Source organism: Drosophila subpulchrella, chromosome 2L (genome assembly GCF_014743375.2).
Source record: "Drosophila subpulchrella strain 33 F10 #4 breed RU33 chromosome 2L, RU_Dsub_v1.1 Primary Assembly, whole genome shotgun sequence".
Lineage (NCBI taxonomy): Eukaryota > Metazoa > Arthropoda > Insecta > Diptera > Drosophilidae > Drosophila > Drosophila subpulchrella.
The window spans coordinates 12217170-12244026 of NC_050610.1; the positions used below are offsets into that span (position 1 = coordinate 12217170).

The following is a 26857-nucleotide window of genomic DNA, read 5'->3' on the forward strand; positions in this document are numbered from 1 at the left end:
ATTTTTTTTTTTCAAAAAGTTATCCTCCTTTTTACTCTCAGTGTAGTGTGTGTGTGCTGCATTCGAGTTGCGACTTTGCCGCCATGCCACATGCATCATGAATCACGCAAATTCGAGGCACGCAAAGACAATGACGCCAGCCCCCCGGCCGCCACGCCCCCTTTTTCGCACCACTCGCCTGGTGTCGAGGACGCATAACTCCGGCGTTTATAATCAGGGTCGTCATCGCGAAACTATAGTTATAATAGATACAAAAATGAACACTCGCTGGCATTTCCAAGGAAACTTTGCTCGTAAAAGCCGGAATAACAGTTAGCATTCATACAGCCCTTTAAGGTCTATGGCATTTAGTCAGGTGCCCCAAGACGGGGGGAGATTTGGAATTGGGATCCCGACAGCGAAGTGCCGACAGCCGGTTGACAGTAAAACTCTGGCCTTGGGGCATCTATTAAAATTTATATGCAACCCGAACCGAAACGGGATCTGGACAAGATACACACTGTACGGAAATGAGGGATCCCCATAACTATACGATGTAAACTAATATCCATTTAACTATTATTGCTCTCAAATGGCCTTAAAACGGAAGTTAAAATTTGTATCAAGTGACTAATCCATAAGCACAGAAAAAAAATAAGAACAATATCATTATGATAGTTTTTATTGTGCTTTATTAATGTTTTAAAAATTATATTTTTATAATCCTCGAATTTATATAGGTCAGAAACCTAGAAGTCAAAATTATTTAGCAAGCTTTTCGGCTTTTTTTTGTTATTTTATATTTTATAATTATATCTCATAAATATAATTATATTAAATTAAGTTTTAAAAGGAAAACAAAATAAGTTCTGAATTTATAAAATTATAATGTTCTAAAACAGCTTTTGGGAAATCATCAAGGTTAAAACTTTAATTAAATGGAAACTAAAACAATTTTTTCTCAGTGCTCTTTGGTTTAAGGGATTTTCGCGAACAGCGGTGTTGACAAACTGTTCGCAGAGTTTTTGGCTTCGTCGGCACTGCTTTCGCTTTGGCCTGGCGACTTGGCGCCTCGTCCTTGGCATGAAGTTCGTCGCTGGCCTTTAATTAGCTTTACTCGGATTACTCATACGCCATGGGGTCGGGGTCGGGGTCTGGGTGTGGGTCTGGGTCTGGTGAGGGGTCGGAATCCATTGTTTCAGCACTGGCATGCGGATGTGGTTGGTCAAACGTGCATGTCGGGCACGTGTTCGGTTCGGGTTAAAGTTAAAGCGAGCGGTCTTAATGTCAGGGTCAATGCAGAATGCAGGGGTCTTGCATGTGGGGCCGATTGGTTGTGTTACCCAGTCGTCCCCTCCACCCAATATTTGAGCCATATAATACCCACTGACGTTGCATAAATCAAAATATATATAAAAAACCAAGCGAAACAAAACAGTTGAGTTTACATTGTGTATTGTTTGTTGCTCGAGAGATACAATATTTATTCAAAAGCAATTGGCCGGGCGCTTCTGTTGCCGACAGCTGCACACTCGGGGGACACTTTTGACACACACACGTGGCCAAAACGACCGTATATATAGTACATAATGAGTACTATAGGGTATGCAGAGAATAAAGGTGGCCTTGCCACTGGCAATTAGAGTTATTTTCACTCGCTATAGGGGACATGTGCTGCAACGTGCCCGCAAATGGCCAAAAACATGTGCATAAATAATACAGGTGAATGTTATGGACATTAGAAATTTGTGGGGTGGCTGATAGGGTGGCTATGTGAAGCATTTCACACTAGAATTTTTTGTATGAATAATGTTGAGAAATACTTTAATTTGTTATACTTAGAACCGTTTGGAACATCATTATAGACCTTTTAGTAATTTATTTCTAAAAACAGATCATTTAGATCATTTCGATATATACACAAAATTGCAAAATTTGAACCTTTTTGCCTGTTAGCACGATAATCGTATCGCATTTTTAGTTCAAAAGATTGTTTTTTAGATTGTACATATTATTTTTATTGATGGCTATCGGCAATTGATATTTGAAATTGATTTTATTTCCCGCCAAAAAAGTGTGACCGTTGTTACAAAACAATTAAGAGGTTTGTAAGGCCTTTTGGTATATTTTTGTGACTGCATTAAAGCCGTCAGCTGTTTGTTTTTAATTTCAAAACTAACTTAAATTAAGTAAATTCAAAGAAAATGTCAACTTTTAAGCCGAAGTTCTTAAAACCAGAGACAGACGATGCAATTACAGATAGTGTGGGTGGTGACCAGCAATCCTCCGCCTTTGTATTCAATGCCCATCACAATCTTGGACTTGTGGAGCAGGTGAGTTTATAAAATGCGGCTTTATTAATTGTGATATTAACTTATAATATATAAATAATTACAGAGAGAACGCTTACCTATACGACAGTATCGGGATCAGATACTTTACTGCTTGGAAAAGCACCAGGTGGTGATTCTGGTGGGTGAAACAGGCAGGTTTGTATGGATTTTAGAAGTTCCCTGAGGAGTCTTCTATACTTAACCGATTTTCCTATGTTTTCCAGTGGCAAGAGCACCCAGGTGCCACAGTATCTGTACGAATACGGCTGGCACTCCAAGGGACTCATAGGCATCACCGAACCGCGGAGGGTTTCCACCGTAAGTAATCCCCAATTATCCATATAGAATCCCAAACTAAGAACATCCTTTTCAGGTTACCCTGGCAAATCGCGTGGCGCAAGAACGCGGCGAACTAGTGGGCGATACAGTGGGCTATGTGGTGCGCTTCCTCGAAAGGATCACCGCGGAGACCAAGATCAAGTTCATGACCGAGGGCATCTTGCTGCGCGAGCTCCTCGCCGATCCGCTGCTCACTCAGTATGGTGTTATCATCGTGGATGAAGCCCACGAGCGGAATATGCTCACCGACATGGTTTTGGGTCTGCTCAAGAAGATCCTTCGCAAGCGTAGCAGCCTCAAGCTCATCATCTCATCGGCCACCATAGATGCGGGCTTCTTTAGTGAGTTCTTTAGCTGGCCAGGATCAGGAGAAGTTAGCGTTAAGCTAACCATCGAAGGACGCATGCATGCTGTGAGTAATTTCTACCTCAACGAACCCTGCGCGGATTATGTCAAGGAAACGGTGGAGACGATCTGGAAGCTGCATCAAAAGGAGCCTCCCGGCGATATTTTGGCCTTCCTAACTGGGCAGGAGGAAGTCCTGGAGGCACTGGATCTCCTGCGCGAGTACATAGCCAGTTCGGAGCAGGAGAACCTCAAGGTACTGCCCATGTATGGCAGCATGTCCAGTACAGATCAGTTGGCGGTGTTTTTTACCCCACCCAAAGGAGTTCGCAAAGTGGTGCTGGCCACGAATATTGCAGAGACTTCCATCACCATACCGGGCATAGTTTATGTCATAGATTGCGGGTACGTGAAGGTGAAGTGGTACAATCCCAACACCAGTAGCGACAGTCTGGTGGTTGTGCCAGTCAGCAAGGCCTCAGCGATCCAGAGAGCAGGACGAGCGGGTCGTATGCGTCCAGGAAAAGTATACCGTTTGTACACCAAAGCAGACTTTGATGCACTTGCTCCGCGACAGCCCCCGGAGATGCGACGCAGTGAAATGAGCGGAGCTGTACTGCAGTTGAAAGCTCTGGGTATCGGGAACATACTACGCTTCGACTTTCCCTCTCCACCGCCGGCACAAAATCTTCTATCTGCACTGGAAGGACTCTTCGCCTTGGACGCCATCGATGAGCAGGGCAATTTGACCAAGCCCGTGGGTTATTTGCTTGCCGAACTGCCCTTTAGCGCAATGCTTTCGAAGATGCTCTACGTTTCCGGCCAGATGGGCTGCTCCGAGGAGATCATAACCATCATTGCAATGCTGCAAGTGCAATCGATATTCTCGCGACCAGTTTCGGCTGCTGCCCAACAAAGTGGACGCATAGCCCATCGGCACTTCGAGGTGGCGGAAGGTGACTTCATTACGCTCTTGAACGTTTATACCGGCTTCGTGGAGGAGGGCATGACCAAGGAGTTCTGTGGCCAGTACTACCTCATCTACAGAAACCTTAAAAGGGCCCACGAACTGAGGGAGCAGCTCATCACATTGGCCAGGAAGAAATACGGCATTCCAATCTTCTCGTGCAAGGGAGATGTGGAAACCTTGTGCAAGTGCATCACCGCCGGGTTCTTCACTCAGGTTGCCTATCTGCATCATTCCGGAGTTTATCGACAGATTAGCAGCGGCACCGAGCTGGCCATACATCCCAACTCTACGCTTTATACACTTCCGCAAGCGCAGTACGTGGTCTACGGAGAATTGCTACAGACGACAAAGCTGTTCATGAACCAAATCACGGTGATCAAGAGGGAGTGGCTGACGGAACTGGCTCCTCATTACTATCAGCAAACCACAGTGCGGGATTAGCACATAAAGTGGGTCAAATATTATGTTAATTTTATACGTTGATTAATTTAGTTTATTGTAACATTATAGATAAACGCCTCTTGAAAACAACTTAAGCTAAAAGGATGTAATCGATGTGATGATTCAATTCAATTTGGAGTCTAACCAGCGGCAACGCGTCCTCGACCCTGGAATAACATCATCGATTCGGGACCACGAATAACCCGCGACATCAGCTCCCAGCACATTTTGGCGGGCAAAAGACTGAAAATGAGAATGATTAACTCAGATATTAATATTTAAAATAATTTACCCACCATTTAAGAGGAGTAAGCAGACGAATAGAGTTGGGCAAGACGCACCAAACTTCATTACACCTGACGGCGTTTTCGATACGATCCGCAACATACTGTGGCTCCAGCATGGGCATCATCCGGGGGCGAACCCCTGAAAACATACCCGTATTGATGTAGTACGGGCAGATTAAACTCATCTGGATTTGATCAAAGCCATGGGCTTTTAGATCCGTGAGCAGACTTTCGTGGAAACCAATGCAAGCGTATTTGGTGGCCGCATAGTCGCTGCATCCGTAGGTGCCCAGCATTCCTGTAACCGAGCCCACGGTTACAATGTGGCCACGATTATTACGCATCATGTGCGGCAGAAATGCTTTCACGGTCCAGTAGTGCGATATGATGTTGATGTTGTACGTGTTTTGGATGACTCTATCGTGCAGCTCCCAGAAGGGTTTGCAGCACACAATTCCGGCATTGTTGATCAGTATATCCACTGGACCCACTTCCTCCGTGACCTGACTGGCCCGCTGGTAGATTTGCTCCCGATCCGAGATATCAACCACATAGCCCTTGCAGTTGTCATAACCATGTTTGGCCAACAAATCCACTGCTGTCTTGATGGCTGCGTGGAAAATTATTGTCATATATTGTTTAGCTAATCAAATTGTAAATGTAACAGCTTTCACTAGCTGCCGGGTTTTTTGACCCGCTCTGCAGAAGCTGTGACGGAGTAATTAGCACCTGAGTGCGATTTCCTGGCCCCCTACCTTCTTGATTTATATCCCAGATGACAATGCGGGCCTGAAGTCGAGCGAAGTTTAAGGCAATCAAGCGACCAACACCTCCGCCACCTCCTGTGATGAGCACCACCTGGCCTGAGACATCCTGTTGCAGATGGAAAGAATAATAATAAATTAATTATTCAGTAAGCATTGTAAAAATAAATTTGTACATATATTTATAGTTGGTATAAACATATAAAAGTTTTTAAAAACGCACTTAAATAGACCAATATTTTGTATTAAATGTCCCAATTTTGTGCATTTAAAGGAAACCCCTTGTAATATTTTCATAACACCATTTAATTGTAAAGATGGCGCTGCATAAATTATGTTATATAATTGTTCATAATATTTGCCATCCCTCGAATAACTGCGGTTGATTTTTAGTTCATTTTCATATATATGTAAGCAAACCTTTTTAGCATACGAAAAAGGTGCGACTGTCTTTAATATGACTTGGCCATTTTGCATAATTTACAATTTTTATTTTGGCCAACGACAGTCTTGCAACATATGCTTGAATCATAATATGAGTTACATGTCGCAAGTATGTCCCTAGCTTTTTTTGCCTTGGACCCACAACAAAAGTTCAATCAATTTTCGCAAAGTTCAATCCTCTACAGCAGAGCATATCAGTTTTGTCATGGTAGTGCAGAAAAGGAAGCTCTTTCGTGCTGTCTGCTAGGCAGATCTCAACTTTTCCTTTTGCATTGCTTGCCATTTATAGATACTTTTCTATGCAATTTGTTTTTTTTTTGTTTTAGTGTGCGTGGAGCGTGCACTTTGCAGCAACAATAATGACTAAGGAAAAGGCAAAGTTTTGGATGAGGAAAAACTTGTTGTCATACTAAGCTGGTTGGTTACTGCTTATTGAACTGTCAAGTCACGGATATTTTTGGACAAAAACTGAAGATGCGTTTGGGCATGGCAAATATTTAAGCCCAGCAAGTAAATAGCTTAATTTCAATGTCACCTTTAGGACTGGTTAATTGAAAACAAAGCTCCATAAAGCAAAGTATGCTGGCAAATGTTTAAAGAGTTCAGGTACTCTGCTTCATGGGTAAAGTGTGCAGAAGCCGAATATTTAAAATAGAGGCGGGTTCCATTCATGAATAGCCAGCAAAGCGTGTGAACAAAATTGTTTACCATCGAAGCGTATCAAAACAAAGCCAGAGGTTTGTTCAAACGTTTTTACGACAATTTTATAGGGCTTGCAAATGAGGAAATTGGAAAGTTTTAAGACTCCTCTATAAGACAAACAACCGAACTGTATACATTTTAATTTAACTAAATATTGCTGCTCTTTGTTTGATTTTAATGTTTCAGGTAAAGTGTATCATAAATTCGAGTTGAACACGCTTATTGTTTTTATAAAAGCGAGTATAATTTGTTTTTATTACCACAAAACTGCGCGTGGCTCATTAATGTTTGTGAAACTGCCAAAACTGACGGTCTGCAAAAAAAAAACCCAAGAGAAATGACTTGGAGGTAGCTCTACCTATGATTGATTTCAAGTGGTAAACTGGAAGCAGCTTTGAAAAAATATATTTTTTGCGGGTGTTGTTGTGCAATCAGTGTGGGCCCAGGGTCAATCAAGGAAAGAAAGTCTATTACATTTAGATTAAAGTATTTGCATTGTACCTTTAACTTTCTAAAACGTTGGGGCAGCAGGCTGTAGTATATTGATTCGAGTATGTAAAATATAGATTTAATGGTAAACACTATCAGATCAATAAAGAACTGATAGAAAGCCTTGAGTGGGTGTTCCATGTGCAGAAGACCCGGTGAAACAGTCATGATGATGGAGGGTTTATGTTTTAACGCCCTTGGCAATTAAATTGGATAGACAGGGTAGGGGTTACACGTGCGCGGGAGTTTCGATTTGGGTTCGGTTTTGATATTCCTTGCGCATGCGCGGCTTGAATGGCTGATTAGGGCTGTGGCACACCGCACAAATGGCACTCGGCATGCACAATTTGATCACTTTTGATGGCTAAAAGCCGTGCATGTTAATGATCCCGCACAAATGCAAATTCGCTGGAATTTCTCTGTCTTCCTTGCCGACCGTCTCGGATTGCGATTCGCACGATCAGTATTTCAAGCTGGCCTTAAGCACTCACGTCCGCCTAGGCTGAAGTCACAATCCCCACTGAACATCTCCGTCTGGCGAAAAACCGAAAACCAAACCTCAAACCAACGCTGTTTCTATTTTGTTGCCTTTTTCCATTATTCGAGCCGAATCTGAGCACTTTCTTAGCTTGGCTTTTGCTCTTTCTAGCCAAGCAGCTGGTGGCCCACTCGACTTGACCTGTTTCTTCACTCATTTTATTGTCCAAGTCGCTGAGTATTTGATTACATTTTATGTTGATTCCGTTTCTATTCGCAGGCTTCATTGGGTATTTGAGACGTTGAAAAACAGTCTAGACCAGATCTTTAAGATAATTTTGCTAAATCAATTCTCAGGTATTATTAAGTTATTTTTAAAAAATTATGTTTATATGGAAATTGCTTAGGACATTTAGAATATTCTATATTTAAATATCTACATATGTAATGATAAAATGTGTAAAGCAAATTTAAATATTTAATTTTTTTTATACTAGTTTTTAAATTTGTAACTGAGTTACTTGGGTCAAATGTTCTTAATTCAGAAAAAATGCAGAACCCATAGTATGATCTATCTCTCGAAAATATACAAAAGATTTAGTCCAAACGATCCCCAAAAATATAAACCCTGCACTATGGGGAATTTAAAAGTAAAGAGGTTTTCTTGCTTTAAACTATTATCATAATAAAGCAGAAATACATAGCTCTGTCATTGATTAAGTTAAGTGGTTTTTAGAGGCTGTAAAACAAAAGTACAAGAAGAACAAAAAGTTGAAAAAATGTATAGTAAATACGGTCCTAGGTTTTTTCTATAAAAACTTTAGGAAATGTTCATCCGATATGTACAAAACATTTAATATTGTATTGAAAACGTATATCATCGCTATTGTTAAAGTTATAAGCACTTATCTCGAAAATCAGCAAAGTTAAAGAGCATTTCTATAGCGGCTGTATGATCAAATCATAGTCAATATGGGTTTTAATAAAAAGCAACAAGTTCTTAAGTTTTACTTTGATATCCTTAAATTTGAGGGAGGAATTAATTTTGCCCAGAAGAAGTGGTCAAATTCCCCACTGTGCGATGCCCAAAAATATGCACACTGCTTTCATGTCAAACTTCATTCGATCTTTAAAAAAGCGCCTCAAAGTGGGCAGTGTCATCCGTAAAATTAACACATTCTAAGCAAGATTAAACTACAACATTTCGTTTCATCCTCACAAATAATCTTTATTGAAACGATACCTCGCCGAAATAGCAATAGAAGGAGAGTTAGATGATATGAACATATTATTATCTAGAATATCATGCATGACTATATGTATATCATGAACTATTATAAAAACCACCAACTAAGCAAGAAACACTTTCTTTGGTTCGAAGACATTTTTCTAAAGTTCCCATTAAACGTGAAAGTATTGTTTCGTTACAATTCTTTCTTAAGTATTAGGTTTGATCGCCAATGAAATCATTAGATTTACAGTTTTTATATTAAAAATGTATTTCTTCATTCAATAAAGTTAAGTTACACATTCTGGTCTCGGATAAATTTTTGTGACTTATGTGGCATAGGGAAATTGTCAGTCAAGTTCTTGTTCCATGTGTACAGTGTTATTATTCTCTATTCAACTCATAGAACAATTTAGAAAATATATAGCCACATTGTTTCAATGACTGCTGTTCTTATCGCCGGACTTTTTATTAGTACCTTAATTAGTACTTTGTGTAGCTCATAAATTTAGCTGATCTTCGGAGGGGACGTAGGATCATCACCTGCTTTATCGATACCGATTCCAATCAATTTCAGTCACGCGGCAATCGTCACGCGGCCAACAAAACTACCGATATTTTAGCCAGGCGCCCAGAAACCAAAAGACCAACGCACTGTGCCCTATCGATACGAGCAATCCGACGGATTTCAGGCACACACAGAGTGCCGGTCACAGATACAGATGCATAAATACACACCACACAGATACTCGGAGCGTTTTCGGTTTCTGCTTCTTTTATTCGTCGCAACTTTGGTGGGTGGTTTGGTGCCTGCCTGCAATTGCCGTACCGCTGGCCCCCGGAATCGTTGCTACAGTTTATTGGTCGGCAAGCGTTCGCCCAGTGCCTGCATTCGAATAGCGAGAAAATCTAGAAAAAAACTTCAAAATTTGTGTTGGTCGAATGACACAAACCGCACACCAGGCACTCAGGATCTCATAGATGGTGTTTGCCCTCATATAGTTGGATGGTGGCTCTTATTGGCTGCCGTCACAGCTGCTAACGCTCCGCATTTCGTGCGCACACACACAGCCGAACGAAGGTCTCATGGACGCTGTGTATTGTTTTTATACCCTTGCGGAGGGTGTTTCGATTTTGGGTCTGATATTTACCATCTCGAGTCGCCTGTACCTCTCTCTGTTTACAAGGTAACGAAATGAAACTCGGCCAATCGCCTTATTTTGCTATAATACCGGTTGGTGTGGAAAATTCTGGTGATCGGAGTACAATATCCCAAAGAAGACGTAGTTAGGATGGGTGTAATCTAGAATTAATTGGTGTTTTAATAGAATTTAAAAATGTACAGTATCTATCGTTTTTATTGAAAACTGAAAATATGATTTCTGATTTTTTGAGAATGTTTAAAGATTCCCCTTCCTGTTCCCTTAACTTGGAAAATGGTAACGTAATGGGGTTTTACTAAGGGTTTATCAACAAAACACTCAGAACCACCATTTTTTATGGAATTTTAACCTATTTAAATTGATTAACACCACAAAGAGTATGTAGAATGCGGCTCTTTGAGTTAATTTCCTTTAGTTTACTGATAGCGCCCGGCCGGCGTCAGCTGTTTACTGTGACTGGTGCGACAGGCGCAGACCAACCAGAAATGCTTTAAAGCGGGGATAAAGCCATTACAGGCCAAAGTGCCCAAGTGGCCCTTGGCCAGGCGAAAGAGCAGGGCAGGAACTGCAAACGATCTGATGATGCCATTCGATAAGCCCAAGAATCTGCAGAAGAACGAGCCGAAAAACGGGTTTCCCAGGCGAGAACCTTTAAATCCTGTTCCTCAATCTCAATTATGTGGGTGGAGTTCGTGTTTCATGTGGCATTGGCCATTGTTTGGCCATTGCATTCGATGATAGGTCCCGGGCCTATTGGCAATCACAATTGTAATTGGCCTCTCATCTGATTGACTCAACCGCCCTTTCTTCCCCCACCCTCCTGCTGCCCAACCCTTTTTAACCCCCGAAACCCATCGAACCCTTTGGCCGAGCGAGTTATAGGCTGATGGGTGCAACAGGTGATTATTAAGGTCTTTCAATGGGGCCCTGACTGGTGTTAGAAAAATGCGGCCAGCAGCAAAACGTTCTCGTTGGCTGGCATTAAAGTGACTTTTTTCACGTATAATTTTGTGTAGTGCGATTTGTTGTATCGCGCGTCCGTTAACAGGAGCCCAGAAAAATTAGTAGTACGATTCCCGACATTTTTGCAGCCCCTGTTTTCTTTGGCTCTCGTGGTCTAGAGCGGGACAACTATACTGCTGCCGGCATTTTTCCGATGCGCGAGAGCTGGATAGCAATAGTACGTATAAAAGCTATAGACCGGTTCGTGTCCCTGCTAAGCGATTTGGGTTCGGAATGCTTTTGTAAGCTCACTTTTTATAAGTAAAATAATGAGATCTAAAATTTAAAAATAAAGGATGAATTATATATATATTTATTTTTAAAGTTAGTTTGTTAATTTTTGTATTGTATTTGTATTAAGATACCTAAATAACTAAAATCGCAAAGTGAAACATCAAATTAATGGATCTAAAAATATAACATGTTTCTTTAGTATTTGTTATATTGCGATCCAAATTAATTTATGATAAGATACACGCTTTATCATCTTAAAAGACATAAGGTCAATTGGGATTATGGAAGTCTAACGGGTAAAAAGAGAATGGATATACGTCAGGAATATATATGACGTTTAAAATTTGTATTTTCATACGTATTTGCTAATTTTCTCAAGAACTATAAAAAGAAACGATGACGTTGGTTGACTAAAGAAAATTCGCAGAATCTCTAGGATACTCATATTCGATTATTCTAAGCTATTCACGCAACTTGTAATGATAGGATATGACGTAGTTTTTTATATGGGTTTACACACGCATAAGAAAACCCCCTTATATAGATCGTGTTCAGATCGAATATTTATGAATTGGGTAATAAATTATTTTAAAATTATAATTTTTAACCTAATTTAAGTCAAAGGGTTTTTTTACATTACCGATTTTTATAAACACACGCTTAAATCGACACACCCATGAATAAGTCTTTAGGCGTGAACTAAATATTTAATCAAGCTTCTCAAGAGGTTACGCGTATTAACAACTGCAAATATTTAACGCCCATCGAAATTGATTGACCAAAAAGTATAAACTGAAGCGTGGACCGAACCTTTTGATTTGTATGTGCTAAGGTCAGGCGGCACAGATGATAAATGATTCCATTAGCTATATTTTTATTATTTAAATAATCAGGGACACTTAAGCTTATATGGAGAGTCATTTGAATGGCCGAATGTGTTCTCGAATAATATTGTATCTCCCACATTACATACGAGCTGAAAAAAGGTACTATCGATCCCACTCAACTTTGACTAATTTAAGCTGACACAAACGCAAAGATTATAAGTTGAATTTTCAATAAATATTAATTTTGTATTATAAAAGATATTTATAGCTACATAAAAATATATATTTTCAGCCAGCAAAATATCGACGCTTCAAAATATCAAAGTGTGGAATTAATTTAATTTAAATCAGATTAAGCTTTTGCTTTGTGTTACCTTTGCATGCGATTACACATTTTTTTCGCCTTCGGTATTATAAATATTAATGAATTATTGCTTTGGCTATGCTTGATTCACTTGTGTCAAGTGTTTGAATTATAAACCGATGATGTTGGTTTCGTGTTCCCAACCAGTTCTGAAGATTTACACATGATCGAAATACGAAGATATATGTGGTGAGCTTAGATAATGAATAATGTGTCAGTCATAATATGATATGAGCAAAAGGTGCAATGAACTAGTGTGATAGCTAAAAATATTCCATATAAATATTTTTCATGTTGGATTTTATTGGTGGAACATTTGGCAAATGACCACTTTTTTTGAGAATGATTGATTAGGTCATTAAAAGTGTAGGAATATGTTTCTTGAGACTAATGAAGTGATATAAATCAACATTAGAGGAATGTTCGTTTTATATTTGCTTGTTTTTTATCTCATAAATAGCTTACCCATCAATGAATCTTAAGAGGTGAATCATGCTGATCATTCCTTGAGTGTTATTAAACCATTGATACCTTTTCCGTATCATACCATCCGCCTCTTGAGCGATTCGACTACTAGATATTATATTTTGTTCGGAATATTTGGGCTCGTAGCGGAACCAGTCACATGCTGCTTAACTTAATGGTTCTGTCACGTATTAAGATGAGGCTGCGGCAACGTCATCGAGTGGCCTATACATTCACTTTTTCGCATCCGCGTTATCGCCGCTCGACAACAACAAAGTTGCCGCGACTCAAGAAGTGCTCTTCATGGTACTGGTAACTCGTATCTTGTATCTCGTACCTCGCGTCTCGTATCTCGTACCTCGCGCTGGGTACGCAAATGTTGTTGTCGATCCGCTCAAGGTTGAGGCAAACTGGTATCATCATCCACATCCACATCCACTGTTGTTTTTTTGTTTTCTTGGCTTTTTTCGCCGGAGCCGCTAAACTGTTAAGAGCAGTTTGGCTGATGCGAGATTGTGGCCCAATGTGGTCGCCGCTTGGCACGAGTCGCCGTGGATTAATTAATATCCATGTCCATTTAGCCGCCGAAGATGTTCTTGGGGGTCGACAAAAAACAAAATAACTAGAAGCCTTTCCCTTGTCACATAAATCTAGATGGCAAGATTTGTGCACTTATAAAAAAACAAAGGCTAATTTACCATAATTTTGTCAACAATTCGGCATTTTCACTAACATTAATTTACGAACAAATTTAGAAATTAGAATAAAAATTAATGAAAATTGAAATTTCTGATAGGAAAATATGAACTAAGCATATAATATTAATTTTTTGATATTTGGAACTATAATTTTATTCAGATAAAAATTTACCGTAGCCAATCTTGTTTTTTGGGGTGAACTTTAATTTCTTTTTAAAAATATCAACATTTTAATTTTGGTTTAAAGGCAATTTAGAATATTGACAAAAAATTTGCATATTTTTTGTCTAATTTTTGTTGAGATATGGTTCTATTATTATTTATTGAAGTATTATTCTTAGATTATAAGTTAAATATTTAAATGTAGGGCTCAATTTTTATGAGTGTACTATTGGCCCTGAACCAATAACAAAATCGGGCATAGTTAATCCAAGAGGAATGTTAACTTAAATTTGAAACTTTTAAGATGCTCATTTTTTAAGATCAAATGGAACCTTCTTTTTAAGTTATATATCAAAAATTTGGGAATTTATTTACCCTTGAACTGTTTGATATCATCGGAGAGAGATCAAGTCTTAAAAAAATGTTTACTTTAATCATAGAAAAAAAAGAATACTATTTAACATAGTTAAAGTAAACCTTCTTTTGGCTTTAAGCTAAATATATATCCAGTTAGCACAATTTTTTTTAGTGTGCCATTATCCTTGAACTGGTGCCAAAATCGGGCAGATCAAAAGCCATACGCACATGGTTAATTCTGTGTGCGCTTAACATTATCTGTGTACATTATTGTAAACAATAAAAATATTGTTAATGACTTCGCGGAATGCACTTAGCACTTCTTCAACGTTTTACATTTCAAACTGGCTCGTTTCTCGGTCTCCCCATTGGTGTTTATGATTTATGAACAATTTCTAAAGTGCACTTGTTTGACCGCAGCCTAACAACAAGTTGGACAGGTGGTTGTTTTTCTGTTTTGTTTTTGATTTTTCAAAATGTAATAACAATTTGAGTTGACTTGGCACGCATCTCCAGCTTCTCACGGGAGGATGGGGAGCAGGAGATGGGGTGTTTTTCAAGTGGAGGTGGAGGGCAGTGCGTTGGCAGACATGTGACAAGATCTGACAAACGGCTGTGTTCCCGCTGCCGATGTTGCTTCTAATTCTGCTGACAGATGAGGTCGCCCCCAACGCAGTTGTGGCTTGTGTGTTGATGACTAAAGAAACAGCCAGCAAACGATCAGAAAAATTAAAAAAATTAAAAAAAAAAACCAGCCAACCCTGAAACTGTTAGGCGAACTGCACAGCCCCCCTCAAAAAAGCACAGCAGCCTCATCAGAAACATCAGCAACAAAATAACCGGCGACCCATGAACTTTACACAACGCAAGTTGCTTTTTGGCCCGTTGCTGGGGTTAGGTGGGGTGAGGTTGAGTTTGTGGCTGCAACAAGTGCGTTGCAACAGCCCGAGTTGCAGCACGAAAAAAGGTTCATCGGTTTGCATTATTTTTTCTTGGGCATGCCATGTTTTTGCCAGGGTTCAAATTGCATGATGCCCTTAATTGAAAACAAGAGTACCTGAAATTTTTTTGTGTGCTGAAATTCAATATCTTAAGCAATCAACCTTTAAACAGAATTAAATTTGTATAATAGTTTACAAAAAAACACAAATAATAAACAGTTAATTTTGTGTGTTCATGTTGCCAAACAGAATAGACTTAGAAAATAATTCCCAATTTTAAAGCTATCTCATTTTCTTATAAGAACCCATAAAACAAAAGATAAGGAATAAATCCCAAGCTTCAATCAGCTTTTCAAATGAATTCTCAACAAAAAAGCGCTTGAGTCATTTAAATTAACATATAATCGCTTTAGGGCGTCCATAAATGACTTAAAATCTCCAACAATGGAATCGTTAAATGGATGAATCGAATTCCACAATAAAGTCATTTGATTGCTGAACTAGTTGAGCATTTTTTAAAAGAATCATGTTGAAACACAATTGAGATACAATACAAGAGCTAAACGAAGGCTCACAATGGCGCAGCAAATTAAACCAATTGTAGATTACTAGGGAAAAGTTCGCGTTCGTTGCCTAAGAGTTTTGTTTTGGCGGTTCTCATCTGTTTCAGCGGCCAACCTGCGGAAAACTGTCTGACTAAGCGCTTCTGATTTATGACTACAGCATGCGCTGGCCGCTTGGAACATATGTTCAATTGATTTCATAAGCATGACACCCCGGCTGGCAAACAAAAATTAACTTTTGCCTTATAAATATGCAACTTCCTCCACGACGATTGAGGCACTCGGAAAAACAATTGCGCTAAATGGGAAGACATTGTGTTTAAATTTAAAATTTCGTTTACATTTAAAAAATACATTTTTGTACAAACATTTTTGAATGACAAATTCTAAATTGAAATTTATAATTACATTTTAAAAATATTTTTTTATATATAATTAATTTTAAGTGAAAACATTTTAGAATTTCAAATATAAATAACATGATAATAATAATAATTAAATTTAAAAAGTTATAAGCAAGGCTTTAATAAATGAAAATAAAAAAGAAAATGTATTTTTGTAACGATTGGAAACTAAAGTTTTTATGGAAAGTTAGCATTTTAGTAAGCTTTTAGGGTAAAATAAATATTTAAAAAATATTCCGAATTCCTGTGGCTTATGGTTGATATTTTTTCCAGTGCGCCTGCCAACGGACGGATACATAGGTGGATGATGATGTAAAAATTACAGCAAGAAAAAATATGAAAAACTGAATGTAAAACACACACACAAATTATGCAAAGTTGAGCTATTGCCATTGCATATTCACCGGCGATGGGAGGCGATGTTTAGCGATGGGATAGGATGGGGTGGAAATGGAAATGAAAATGGAAATTCTATGGAATCAGACATCCGCATCTGCCCCTGACTGTCTGGTCTGGGTTGACTATACCCAATGACTGCGACTATGATTCCGCACACACCCTCTTTTCAGCGTTTATATAATTTGTCAGATTTATGGCGCTGATTAGACAAATGGCGATTCTAAACGAACCACTGCAAGAGTCTGTCTGCCTCTTGTGCAATTAGCCCGCTGGTTGTTGTTTATGTTGCATTGTCTTCTTCTTCAGCGGCAGCAGTATTTAATATAACTAGATATGTGGGCGGAAGGGGCCGTTGGGGGGCGGGGCCCTGAACCGGAGACTCTCATTCATAAGATACAAAGATTCTTGGCAGTGTGTGCGCGAAATGTGTGTCAAAGTTTGCTGTACTGTGCCGTACTGTGAATTTTCGCAATCATCTCTTCGTTTCGTTTCGTTTCGTTTGTTTGCCGGTGTTTCTTCTTTAATTTTTCCTTTATTTTTTTCGCATATGGAAAATTTTTGTCACGTTTTCCGTGACGAATTTAAAATGCGCCCGGGCACTTAATTCTTTTGTGTCACAACGAACAGAGACCGTTTTTCGTCTTCACATTTTACACAGATGCGCTAAATTGCAGACATCAATCATTTTGATATTTTTTATGATTCGCTTATTGCGTAATCCATACTTTTTGGGGGTATGGGTATGGGGTATGGGGATTCGTTCTTCTTCTTAGTTTCACACTTAGTTTAGCGTTTGAATAAAAGGTTTCATGACTGCTTTGGATGCTGCTGTTGACTGAAGTTTTTAAAGTTGGCTCGAGACTTGGCAAGGTCTTGATTAATTTGTTGCCAATCACTTTTCGTGTGGTGCGACAAAAGCAGCCCCACTCTCGGCCAAAAACAGCCAACGCAAACACAGCATTTAAATTTCAACTAATGTGTAAATGAACAAGCTTCGGCCTCTTGGGGTCAAATTTGGCAACACTTCTCATCTGCCGATCGGGCAAAACCATTTAAAAAGTATTTTGTTCCATCGTTTATTTTTTTTCACTTTTTTTTTTTTTGATTTTGTACGATTTGCCGCGGCCAAGCTTCTTGGCCGTTAAAAAAAACAAGTTGCAATTACGCTTGGCAACCTTCACGCATTCCCCAGACGAGTTGGTTGATGCCCCAATGTTAATGATAGAATTTCTATGTGGCCAATCACAGATAACCGCAGGAAAACCATAGTTTAATTCAAAACAAAGTCCCAAATCCAATCGAATCCCATAATTCGAGCTAAGGTCACTCGACTGGCCATTCTTTGTTTCTGTTTGTCTAAATAGATGGATTATTTTTGTTCGCTATTTGAGCTGGCTGTGCCATTGTTGTTTCAACAATTTGCATCTTGATTGTGTGGATATATTGTTTGCTTTTCGCTCGGAACGCATCGCATTGAAGCGGAAGCTGCGCTGTATCTGTATCCGAAGCAGATTCAGATTTGGATTCAGATTCCAATGCGGATTGAGATCTGCTCGAGCTGTCGACGGGTGTGCTTCCGTGCTCAGGGCAATCTGAATTGGTTTAAAGTCTGGCTTTGTGTCGAACATCTTTTGATGTTTTTTTGCTATTTATTATGGAAATGCGGCAGGCAACATCTGGGCCCCTTGCCTATTGTAGTTGCAAAAGGTTTTATGTTTCAGCTCACCCACCGAAGGTCAAACATCGCATAAAACTGTCAATCTGATCGACGGGCTCACGCTGCGTATTAGCAATCTGCGTGAATAGCAAATCATCATCTAGCGATGATTAAGCCCATTTACCCAGAACAGTTTTTTTTTTTTTTGTAAGCCTGTCGATTGTCGGTTTACAGCGGCTTTTGAACCCCACAAGGTCAGTCGCAGGAAGTGCAGGCAACTGAAAACAGAAAAAACCCGAAATTCAAGGGCGAAAATGTGCAACAAGTGGAAAGGAAACAAGATCATCGACACAGCGGATGCAACAATGTCCAGGGCAAAAAACATCAACTGGGAACTGCGGATGTTGCAAGCATCTAGAAGCGTCGAGAACATAAAAGACTCGCCTTCAGAATATCAAACAATGAGGTGTTAAAATGTTTTTAGGGGAATATTTAAGAATATTTTGAATACTGATCCCACAGAAAGATAAGCAGTAATTAGAAGTGAAGTTTTAAATTTTATGTTTTTCTTTGTTATAAAATAAATTTTTATTATGCATCCGTTTATAAAACAAAATATTAAATTGTAGATAATACCCGTAGATGTTATTATTAACTCAACGAATATTTAACTATAATAAGTTCATATTTCAATGTTTATTTGTTTTAAAACTCCTAGTAGTTCAACTATATTTTTAAAGAATTAAACACAAGCCAATTTACTTATTATTAGGAATATAATTTTTAATAATATTTTTTGAGAAATAAACAACTAATTTAATTTAATTTTTATGATAATGTGTAATTTTAGTGTCAATTATTTTAATTTCTTCCTTAATAGCTTTGTTAATATTTGTTGTCACTTAAGGAAATAAACAATAAATTCGACTTGATAGCATCTCTAACCCATAACTTGCCACTTAAGTGCATTATGTTAATTGGCCAAAAGTCACATGACTTAAGACCATATTTCTTTGGAGACATCGCTGTTTTAGGCGGTCATAAAACTAATTAAATAACACTTCAGGTCCAAAATCATGTGACTCAACGTTTTGCCAACTTTGATCTTCTCGTGATCTCTTCGTGGAAAAGCCTTTTGCACTTCCTTAAAAAGCCACATCCTTGATCACCGTCAGCAACCTTCGTGTCAGTTCACCAACCGAAAGTTTCCCAATCAGACGGGTATTTTTTTGTACATTTTTTTTTGCAAGATGAACTTAGCACTGGCCAGCTAAATATGTAATTAATTTGATGCTAGTGTTAATCTGTTGGGCCAACACAATTCACGGCCCAAACCTTTTGCACATGGCGCCCCCAAGGCAAGTGACTGTGGCTCTATTAATAAGGCTAATTAAAATATGCAAGGGAGAGGAATTGGGGGGAAGTCCCATGCTGTGAGACAGAAGCGGGAATTGGAGCTCGACCACGCCTTTTGTAGGCCCCACCGCATTCGAATCCGCTTTCAAAATTAGTTCGCTATTAAACACAGCACTAAATGGCAAACAAAAGTGCCACCCAAACAAACGTCTCCAAAAAGCATCTTCATGGTCAATTAGCAGCCAACAGAAATATGACAGAGTGAAAAAAAAACCACAAGCCAAAAGAGCAGGCAGGTTAAACATTTGAGCTATACAAGAGTCAAAGAGGGCTTAAATCCAGTTGAAATGTCAAGTTGATGATGACAATTAAACAAGATTAGCGACTTGAACTTGCTCTCTTATCTAAAATGACGCATTTTAAAAGGTTTTATTTATTTTGTATCCAGAAAGAGGGTGAGGTGGGGGATTCACTCTCAAAGTCACACTAAATAAATTACATAATCAAGCAATCAATTTGCATATTTATGAGCGAAAATAAAAAGCAGACATAAAACTTTTTAAGAACAAACTCAGATCCGGCTGGCACCGTCAAGCACTCTATAGAATCTTTTTTGTTGTGTGGGGGTTGTTATTATATGTGATGGTCGATCCTTTCCCCCAATCGCCGCCAGTTCATTCACATGGCAATTAAAAATCAGAAACAGAAACAGAAACCGAGTTTGTAAATGGCAGAAGAAACGAAGAAAAACCCATCGAACCGCTTTTGGCTTTTGATTTTAACGCATGGAGCGCGGAAGCCAAATCATCGGCGGTCTTTAATGGCATTTCGAAAGGCTTTTCAAGATCAAGGCCTACAAAAAGAAGACAAACACTTCATCAAAAATTGATATATGAAGCTGGCCGGGGAGATGGATGCCAGCGCGGCGGTTCGAAAAGTGTTTGCATAAAAACATTTCGAAATAACAAAAAAATAAATAAAACAAAAAAAACACACAGACAAAATCTCGGAGCTCGAGTTTCTAGTGCCTGGCACTCGAACAACAACTACTTAATGGATCTGCGGCTATAAAAATTATCAAACTACAGTTTTAGACCGAACAATAGATTGAGAAGTTGCTTTAAATAAAAACTAAATAAATAAGAGGACTGGAAAAAGGTAGAAAAAACGAAAAAAACAGAAGAGAACGAGGGGCGCACATAAATATTTATAGACAAAAGTTGTCGTTGTCTAAAGATGTTCTGAGCAGCTCATCTCGTTGCTATTGGTTTTATTTTTGTTATATGGCTATATGGGATATATGGCTATATGGCTGCTGCTGCCAAAGCTTCGCTGCAGCAAAAGTTGCGGTCAACGTTGCCGCTGGCGTCGCAGTCGCAGCTTTTCAAAGCTGCAGAGAGCTGAACTTCGACTATAAAACAGTTTGCTGCTGCCAACTGACTTTTGTTTTCGTTTGCGTCTGGTCTCGTCTGGTTGTCTGCTTGGACAATTCGGCGACTACAGTATAGAAACCGTGCTGTGCAGTGTTATTCCAAATAGCGAAGCAAAGGTAAGCAGCAGAGCTCCGCGTCCAAGGATATATACAGTGTGCTATATTTGTGTGCGGACAATCGAAGGACTACCCCATAAAAGTGCAAAGCCATAATATGTGTCAAAAACCATAATCATAAATTGTACAACACAAAGAAAATATTGAGTGCTGTGAGCTGTTCAAGGATATGGAAACCTGAAAAATCCGAAATCCCATGGAAAATATACAAAAAAGTCCCGCTCAGAACTTGCAAGACCTGAATCGAAGAGAACTAAAGCGGATGGAGAGTCTTAGAAAACGAGTTCGTTGCCTAAGTCTTTCGTTGGAGATCTTACATAAAACAGTTCGTTGCTTAAGTCTTTCATTTAAGAACTTGCAAAGAAAAAGTTCTTTGCCTAAGTCTTTCGTTTGAGACTTTACTTAAAAAAAAAGTTTGCTGCCTAAGTCTTTCGTTCAAGAACTTGTAAAGAAAAAGTTCGTTGCTTAAGTCTTTCGTTCAAGAACTTGCAAAGAAAAAGTTCGTTGCCTAAGTCTTTCGTTTAAGAACTTCCATAGAAAAAGTTCGTTGCCTAAGTCTTTTAATTGTCACTCAGAAAGAGTTTTATGCCCAAGTCTTTTGTTCTGCGATTTTACATACGTCAAATATGTACCAAATTATTATAAAAAAAAATATTCCCACAAAATATTGTTTGCGCAATAGTGCCCAACAACTTTTCCATCACCCATAACCCCTTGAAAGAAAAACCCGAAAAGAGAAACAGTCGATAATGCACAAAGCCCACTTGGCCTGTAATTTGCCCGCTGGCATCAAAGGGCACTGAGCTCTCTGTAGGAGTATAATTAAATGCCTCATCAGCTCGTCGGCTGATTGATTAACATGCATGAAACAAGAAATGGACAAAAGCGCTGATGGACAAGTTACAAAACGCAGCAAATGAACAAACAAATATGATAAAGTAGCCACTGAAAACAGACATACATACGCTTGTTCATATTTCCCAATGCTTGAACTCTTCACTTTGGAAATGTCGCTGTCGAAAATGAAATCAATACTTCGAAATCCACTTTTCATTATGTATTGTTACCAAATTGGGCGCTGACCGCTGATAAGCGGTGGGTCTTTAATGATTTATAGTTGCCAAATCGGCGGACAGCAGGCGATCAAATAAATACTGGCGATAAACAACACACACACAGACACGCAATCGCCGCCCGGATCGAATCCAATTAATATGCAACAATTTCAAGCTGCGATCGGATTTAATCCGATCCGATGCGAATTGCATTAGCATAAGGAGGAAGAAATGAAAAAAAAAACGATATTGAAAACAGGCTTTAAACGCAAATTGAAATGCTAGCCGACGTGGAAGGTTCTAGCCGAAGACACGCAGTGTCTTATGGAAACACAGAAAAAAAAGCAGGCGATAAAAAGTCAATAAAACCAGTTAAGGTCAGGCCATGCTGCTTGTGTAATCAACATGTTTGCTGCAGATGCTAAATACAATTTTATTTATGAATAATGTGATGTGCTGACGCCAATGTTGATGCTAAAGCTGATGCCGATGCTGATCACGTTGCTGCTGCCATCGGCTGCGCCACAATAAAAATGAAAATGAAAATAATAAAGTCTCAAGTGTCGTCGATCGCTTCGATGGCATCGCTTTGGTAGTCACTGTGGCACTGTGTCAGTGGCCGCCGGGGGCAACCGGTTGCGCATCCTTGACATAAAAAGCGATCTCGATCTCGCACCATCGGCAGAGCGACCAGCTTACATCTTTGGCACGGCCACACATACGAAATTTATACGAAATTGCGTATACGCAATATGGGCCTGAGAAACGAGGTGGCGAACAAAAGGGCGCGCCGTCTTTATCGCCCGATAATCGTGTACAAATTTATGTTAATGACAACGTGTTAACAATTTGCATATCTATATTGGTGTACCTGTTACTTGCCAAATCGCATTGTGACTTATTAACAATTTTTGTTTTTCTTTTTCTTTTTTTTTTGGCTTCCAGATGAAAGTCACCCTGGCAATAGCGACTTTCTGCGTGGTGATGGCCTGCAGCCATGCGGCCAGAACCACCACAACCACAGCGACCAAGCCGGGTCGCTTCCTCTCACTGCCCGTGCCCGCCAAGTGCGCCAGCCGTAAGTATTCCTCATTTCCCATCAATTTGCATTATCCCCCCAAAACCCAAACTCAAACATAAACTCAAACCCATCCATTCCCCCAATGGCGAAAAGTAAAAGTGTGGAATGTGGCGAGAATATTAAGCGGTTGCTTCAACGCTGCGATTGCCAAGTTTGCACTTGAAATTGTTTGGCAACAAGACGTGTGGGTGTAACCACAACAGCCGAGGGGTTTTTTGCTGAAGGTCGCCGATGTGAACGCCAGTTTATGCTGGTTTATAATTTCAACTCACTTTCTTTGCTCGCCTTTTTCGTAAACAATTTCAAATAACTAAAAATATATTTTTCACATTTTTAAATCCACTATCAAAATCAAAAAGTATTAAAAAGAATTTCTGCAATTGTTAGATTTAAAGTCAGATTTCAAAATATTACAAAAGGTTTAATTTAGAAAGATTTTAACTTCTTTTTTTCAGTAGAAAATGTTTTTCAAATATTTTTTAAAAATAGCTAGATTTCCAAACTATTTAAGACCTGCTTTCCTTTTTTAAATAGAAAAAATTCAAAGTAGTCGAATCAAGATTCCCGAAAATTCCTTATATAAACTATATCAAAAACCTGGTTTTACGTCTTCAAAAATTCAAAAAAATTCAAAAAGGTCAGATCAAGAGGATTTTACAAAATGGTCATTTTTGTAAAGTTTATTTTTTATATCAGGCCCTTCATTAAATCCTTACAAAAGGTTTGTTTTTTAAATATTTAAATATAAATATAACCGAAAGAAGCCGCCTATTTTCTGCCTATATAATATTTGTCCTGTCAAAAACAATTATAATTCCTCTACTCAAACCAGAGTTAAGCTCTTAATTGCAAAATCAAAAGGGGTTAATCTGTAAATAGTCCAGTTGAAGTGGGTTTTCCTGATCGCTTCCACCGATGATTGCCGCTGCCAGTCATCGCCTGAGATTACGAACATTGCATCAGGGCCCAGGGTTCGGGTTAAAGCGGGTGAAACGCCTGAACAATAGCATCATCGCTGCATATCCGGTACACTAATGAACACTTTGCAGTTATTGCTAATTAGACAAACCCCAACTCACTCACACTGGCACGAATTTATACTTATGGCTAATACACACACTCTGCGACTAAGCCAAAGCCGTTAAACATGCAACTTAATTTTGGGGCGTCACCGAGAGTTGCATATCCAGTTTTTTTATTTTATTTTTTTTTTTTTTATTATTTTTGAGCCAGTGCCGTTGGCAGCGATTTAGATCTTTCATCTCTTAGAAATTTCCAGTTATACAAGCGCAACTTTTTTAGGTCTGTCTCCCAATAGTTAAGCCACCTGATTAACTATTCAGACTTAATTACCTTTTGTAGACAACTCTCCCAGGCGTGCAGTCGCCCGATAATTAACATTCGAAAACGGTTTGGTTTTTCTAAGTCACTGCTGAAAGATGCCAATCGCCAAGCTCGGGGAATGCAGCAGCAGCACCGCCGGGATAATTATGCAAGTTTTGGTTAGGAAAATATACAGACAAGATGGGTTTGTAGCTGGGGATATAAATATATATACTGATCGCCTTGACCCGCGCACAAAAGGGCCAGAAATGTGAGGAAATTGCAAGCCGACAGCTAAAGCGGCAGCAAAATAAATAATAATGTGCAAACAATGGCAAATAAGGCCATTATGTTGGGGACTTAAGCTGATTTGACGCGAAGTATTGGCGACGGGGGGCGTGGCAAGTGGGCAGTTGCAAAAGTGGCTTAAAGCGCGGCTAATGACGCGTGCCAACTGTGGCAACAGGCGGGTTTTTTTGTTTTTTCTGTTTTTTCAGGGCGTGTCCCGGTGGGCGGACATATCGCACATTGCGAAGACTTCCAAAGAGGCAGCTAATCAAATGGAAGCTGGCAGCTCGCTCAGGCGAAACAAGTTCGAGGATGATGGAGTTGAGTTGTCAGGCGGGGGGTTCCCATTGTTCCTCGACGGACAAACAAACAAGCCGACAAAAAATCACAAAAAAAATAGTAGCAAAAAATAAACAGAAAACCTTTTGACACCCAAGACAAAAGGAAAGCGGCAGGCGCAAAAAGAAGCATGCTGCATAAATTGCGCAGATTGCGTAACACGCTGCCACCGGGGAAGTTGTGTAAGGCCCGGGGCAGCTATATACACTCGTATATACAAATATCTCTTATTTTTGGCGCTACTTGCTTTCGGTTTCGTTTGTGCCCATCATGGGGCAGGCTCCGAGACATTGCACTGGGCCTCCAGCTGAAGATGAAGATGAGGCTGCAGCAGCGCGGAAAACCGGTTGCCACTGGCCACACCCACACAGAGAAAAATATATTGCAAAAACAAGTCATTAATCAGGAATTTTCGTTGGGAAAAAAATACTTGTGATTTTTAAATTTTGAAATTTGTTTAAATTAAATTAATGTAGTGAGTTTACTGGATGTGGATAAACAAGTGAATCTGTAGGTCTCAACCTGAAATTTTTTTTAAAAACAAAATTATTTTTAAAGAAGCCTTTAATTTAATATTACAAATTTCATAGCTTTTATAAAAAAGAAGTCGCATTTTGGGAAACTTTGGGTCGACTATTGTAGCAATTCAGCAATAGTAAACAACTTTAGATTAGTTTTAAACTTCGATTTTTTTTTTTAGATACCTACATATAATAACCGTTTTTTTTGACGGTTGACCCCATTTTGAAGGGCCACATTTTATAAATCGGCACAAATTAAATGCTTGGAATTCTTAATTCATGGGGACTTAATATTATTTTCATGTAGAACATCAAAAACACACCCAAATTTTTTCCAGTGCAACCCCCAAACCACACCCCCACTCACCGACTTTCTCTTTGTTGACCCACAGGTCCCAAGGAGTTCTCCTACCGCGGCAAAAACATGTTCCTAACCTCCCACGTGCCCGCCCTGGCCAACAAGAAGGTCGACTGGCTGGATGGCCGCAATCTGTGCCGCGAGTACTGCATGGACCTGGTTGCCCTGGAGACCCAAGAGAAGAACAACCTGATCTTCCGCGTCATCCAGCAGAACGATGTGCCGTACATCTGGACGGCCGGACGTATCTGTGACTTTGCCGGCTGCGAGAACCGTCCGGATCTGGAGCCCAAGACCGTCTATGGATGGTTCTGGTCCGCAACTCGCGAGAAGATCCAGGCCACCAACCGCATTCCACAGGGATGGGGCTACAACCCCTGGTCGCAGACCGGACACAAGAAGCGCCCACAGCCCGACAACGCCGAGTACGACATCAACCAGACCAAGGAGCAGTGTCTGTCCGTTCTGAACAACGTGTACAACGATGGCATCGCCTGGCACGATGTGGCCTGCTACCATGAGAAGCCCGTCATCTGCGAGGACAACGAGGAGCTGCTGCGCTACGTGGCGGCCACGAATCCTGGAATCCGTCTATAGAGCGGCTCGCTGGGCGTTCGCTGTGTTTGCCTAATTTTAAAGCTACTTATTATAATATTCCTTAAAACGAGTTTTTGTATAATTTTTGTTTGTATGTGTACGACGAAAACGGAAGAAAGCAAGACAAATAGACTTTAGAATTTACAATTTCCGATCTTACCTTACCACCTATAATACTGTCATCACAAAACCCCCACCAGCACTTTCACTTTCCACTTCTCGTTTCGAAACTGCCAATTTTACGCGTAGAATTCTATTCCGTTGTAATCAATTGAGTCGTTTTCAGATCGCACTTTAAATATTTATAAGCAATCTTAAATTGCTAGTGTATCTCTGACCCTCTGACTTTCATCCAA

General features: G+C 39.5%; 3 protein-coding genes across 3 annotated transcripts; 2 read left to right on the forward strand and 1 right to left on the reverse strand.

The window, feature by feature from the left end:
- The first annotated feature begins 1807 nt into the window (after nucleotides 1–1807).
- Nucleotides 1808–5676, forward strand: LOC119547388 (probable ATP-dependent RNA helicase DHX35). Its single transcript, XM_037854236.1, has 6 exons — nucleotides 1808–2083; nucleotides 2181–2312; nucleotides 2377–2468; nucleotides 2537–2630; nucleotides 2686–4415; nucleotides 4477–5676. Exons 2-5 carry the CDS (start codon nucleotides 2184–2186, stop codon nucleotides 4405–4407), a joined length of 2037 nt encoding a protein of 678 aa, XP_037710164.1. The 5' UTR covers nucleotides 1808–2083; nucleotides 2181–2183; the 3' UTR covers nucleotides 4408–4415; nucleotides 4477–5676.
- Nucleotides 4437–7819, reverse strand: LOC119547389 (short-chain dehydrogenase/reductase family 16C member 6). The gene is made up of 4 exons (XM_037854237.1): nucleotides 7106–7819; nucleotides 5450–5567; nucleotides 4704–5304; nucleotides 4437–4650 (listed from the first exon to the last, which is right to left on the reverse strand). The coding sequence occupies exons 1-4, from the start codon at nucleotides 7259–7261 to the stop codon at nucleotides 4548–4550; spliced, it is 978 nt and encodes a 325-aa protein (XP_037710165.1). The 5' UTR covers nucleotides 7262–7819; the 3' UTR covers nucleotides 4437–4547.
- A 13012-nt stretch (nucleotides 7820–20831) lies between these two features.
- Nucleotides 20832–26660, forward strand: LOC119546903. The gene is made up of 3 exons (XM_037853529.1): nucleotides 20832–20939; nucleotides 22940–23072; nucleotides 25939–26660. The coding sequence occupies exons 2-3, from the start codon at nucleotides 22940–22942 to the stop codon at nucleotides 26499–26501; spliced, it is 696 nt and encodes a 231-aa protein (XP_037709457.1). The 5' UTR covers nucleotides 20832–20939; the 3' UTR covers nucleotides 26502–26660.
- The last annotated feature ends 197 nt before the right edge of the window (nucleotides 26661–26857 follow it).

Excerpts from the sequence above, each read along its gene's own strand:
- LOC119547389 (XM_037854237.1), bottom strand. The coding sequence starts at position 7,261 with ATGACTGTTTCACCGGGTCTTCTGCACATGGAACACCCACTCAAGGCT. Across the intron at positions 5,568-7,105 it reads AACGTTTTAGAAAGTTAAAG|GATGTCTCAGGCCAGGTGGT; the intron begins GTACAATGCAAA and ends CATCTGCAACAG. Across the intron at positions 5,305-5,449 it reads CTGGGATATAAATCAAGAAG|CCATCAAGACAGCAGTGGAT; the intron begins GTAGGGGGCCAG and ends TTTTCCACGCAG.
- LOC119547388 (XM_037854236.1), top strand. The coding sequence starts at position 2,184 with ATGTCAACTTTTAAGCCGAAGTTCTTAAAACCAGAGACAGACGATGCA. Across the intron at positions 2,313-2,376 it reads ATCTTGGACTTGTGGAGCAG|AGAGAACGCTTACCTATACG; the intron begins GTGAGTTTATAA and ends AAATAATTACAG. Across the intron at positions 2,469-2,536 it reads CTGGTGGGTGAAACAGGCAG|TGGCAAGAGCACCCAGGTGC; the intron begins GTTTGTATGGAT and ends TATGTTTTCCAG.
- LOC119546903 (XM_037853529.1), top strand. The coding sequence starts at position 22,940 with ATGAAAGTCACCCTGGCAATAGCGACTTTCTGCGTGGTGATGGCCTGC. Across the intron at positions 23,073-25,938 it reads GCCCGCCAAGTGCGCCAGCC|GTCCCAAGGAGTTCTCCTAC; the intron begins GTAAGTATTCCT and ends GTTGACCCACAG.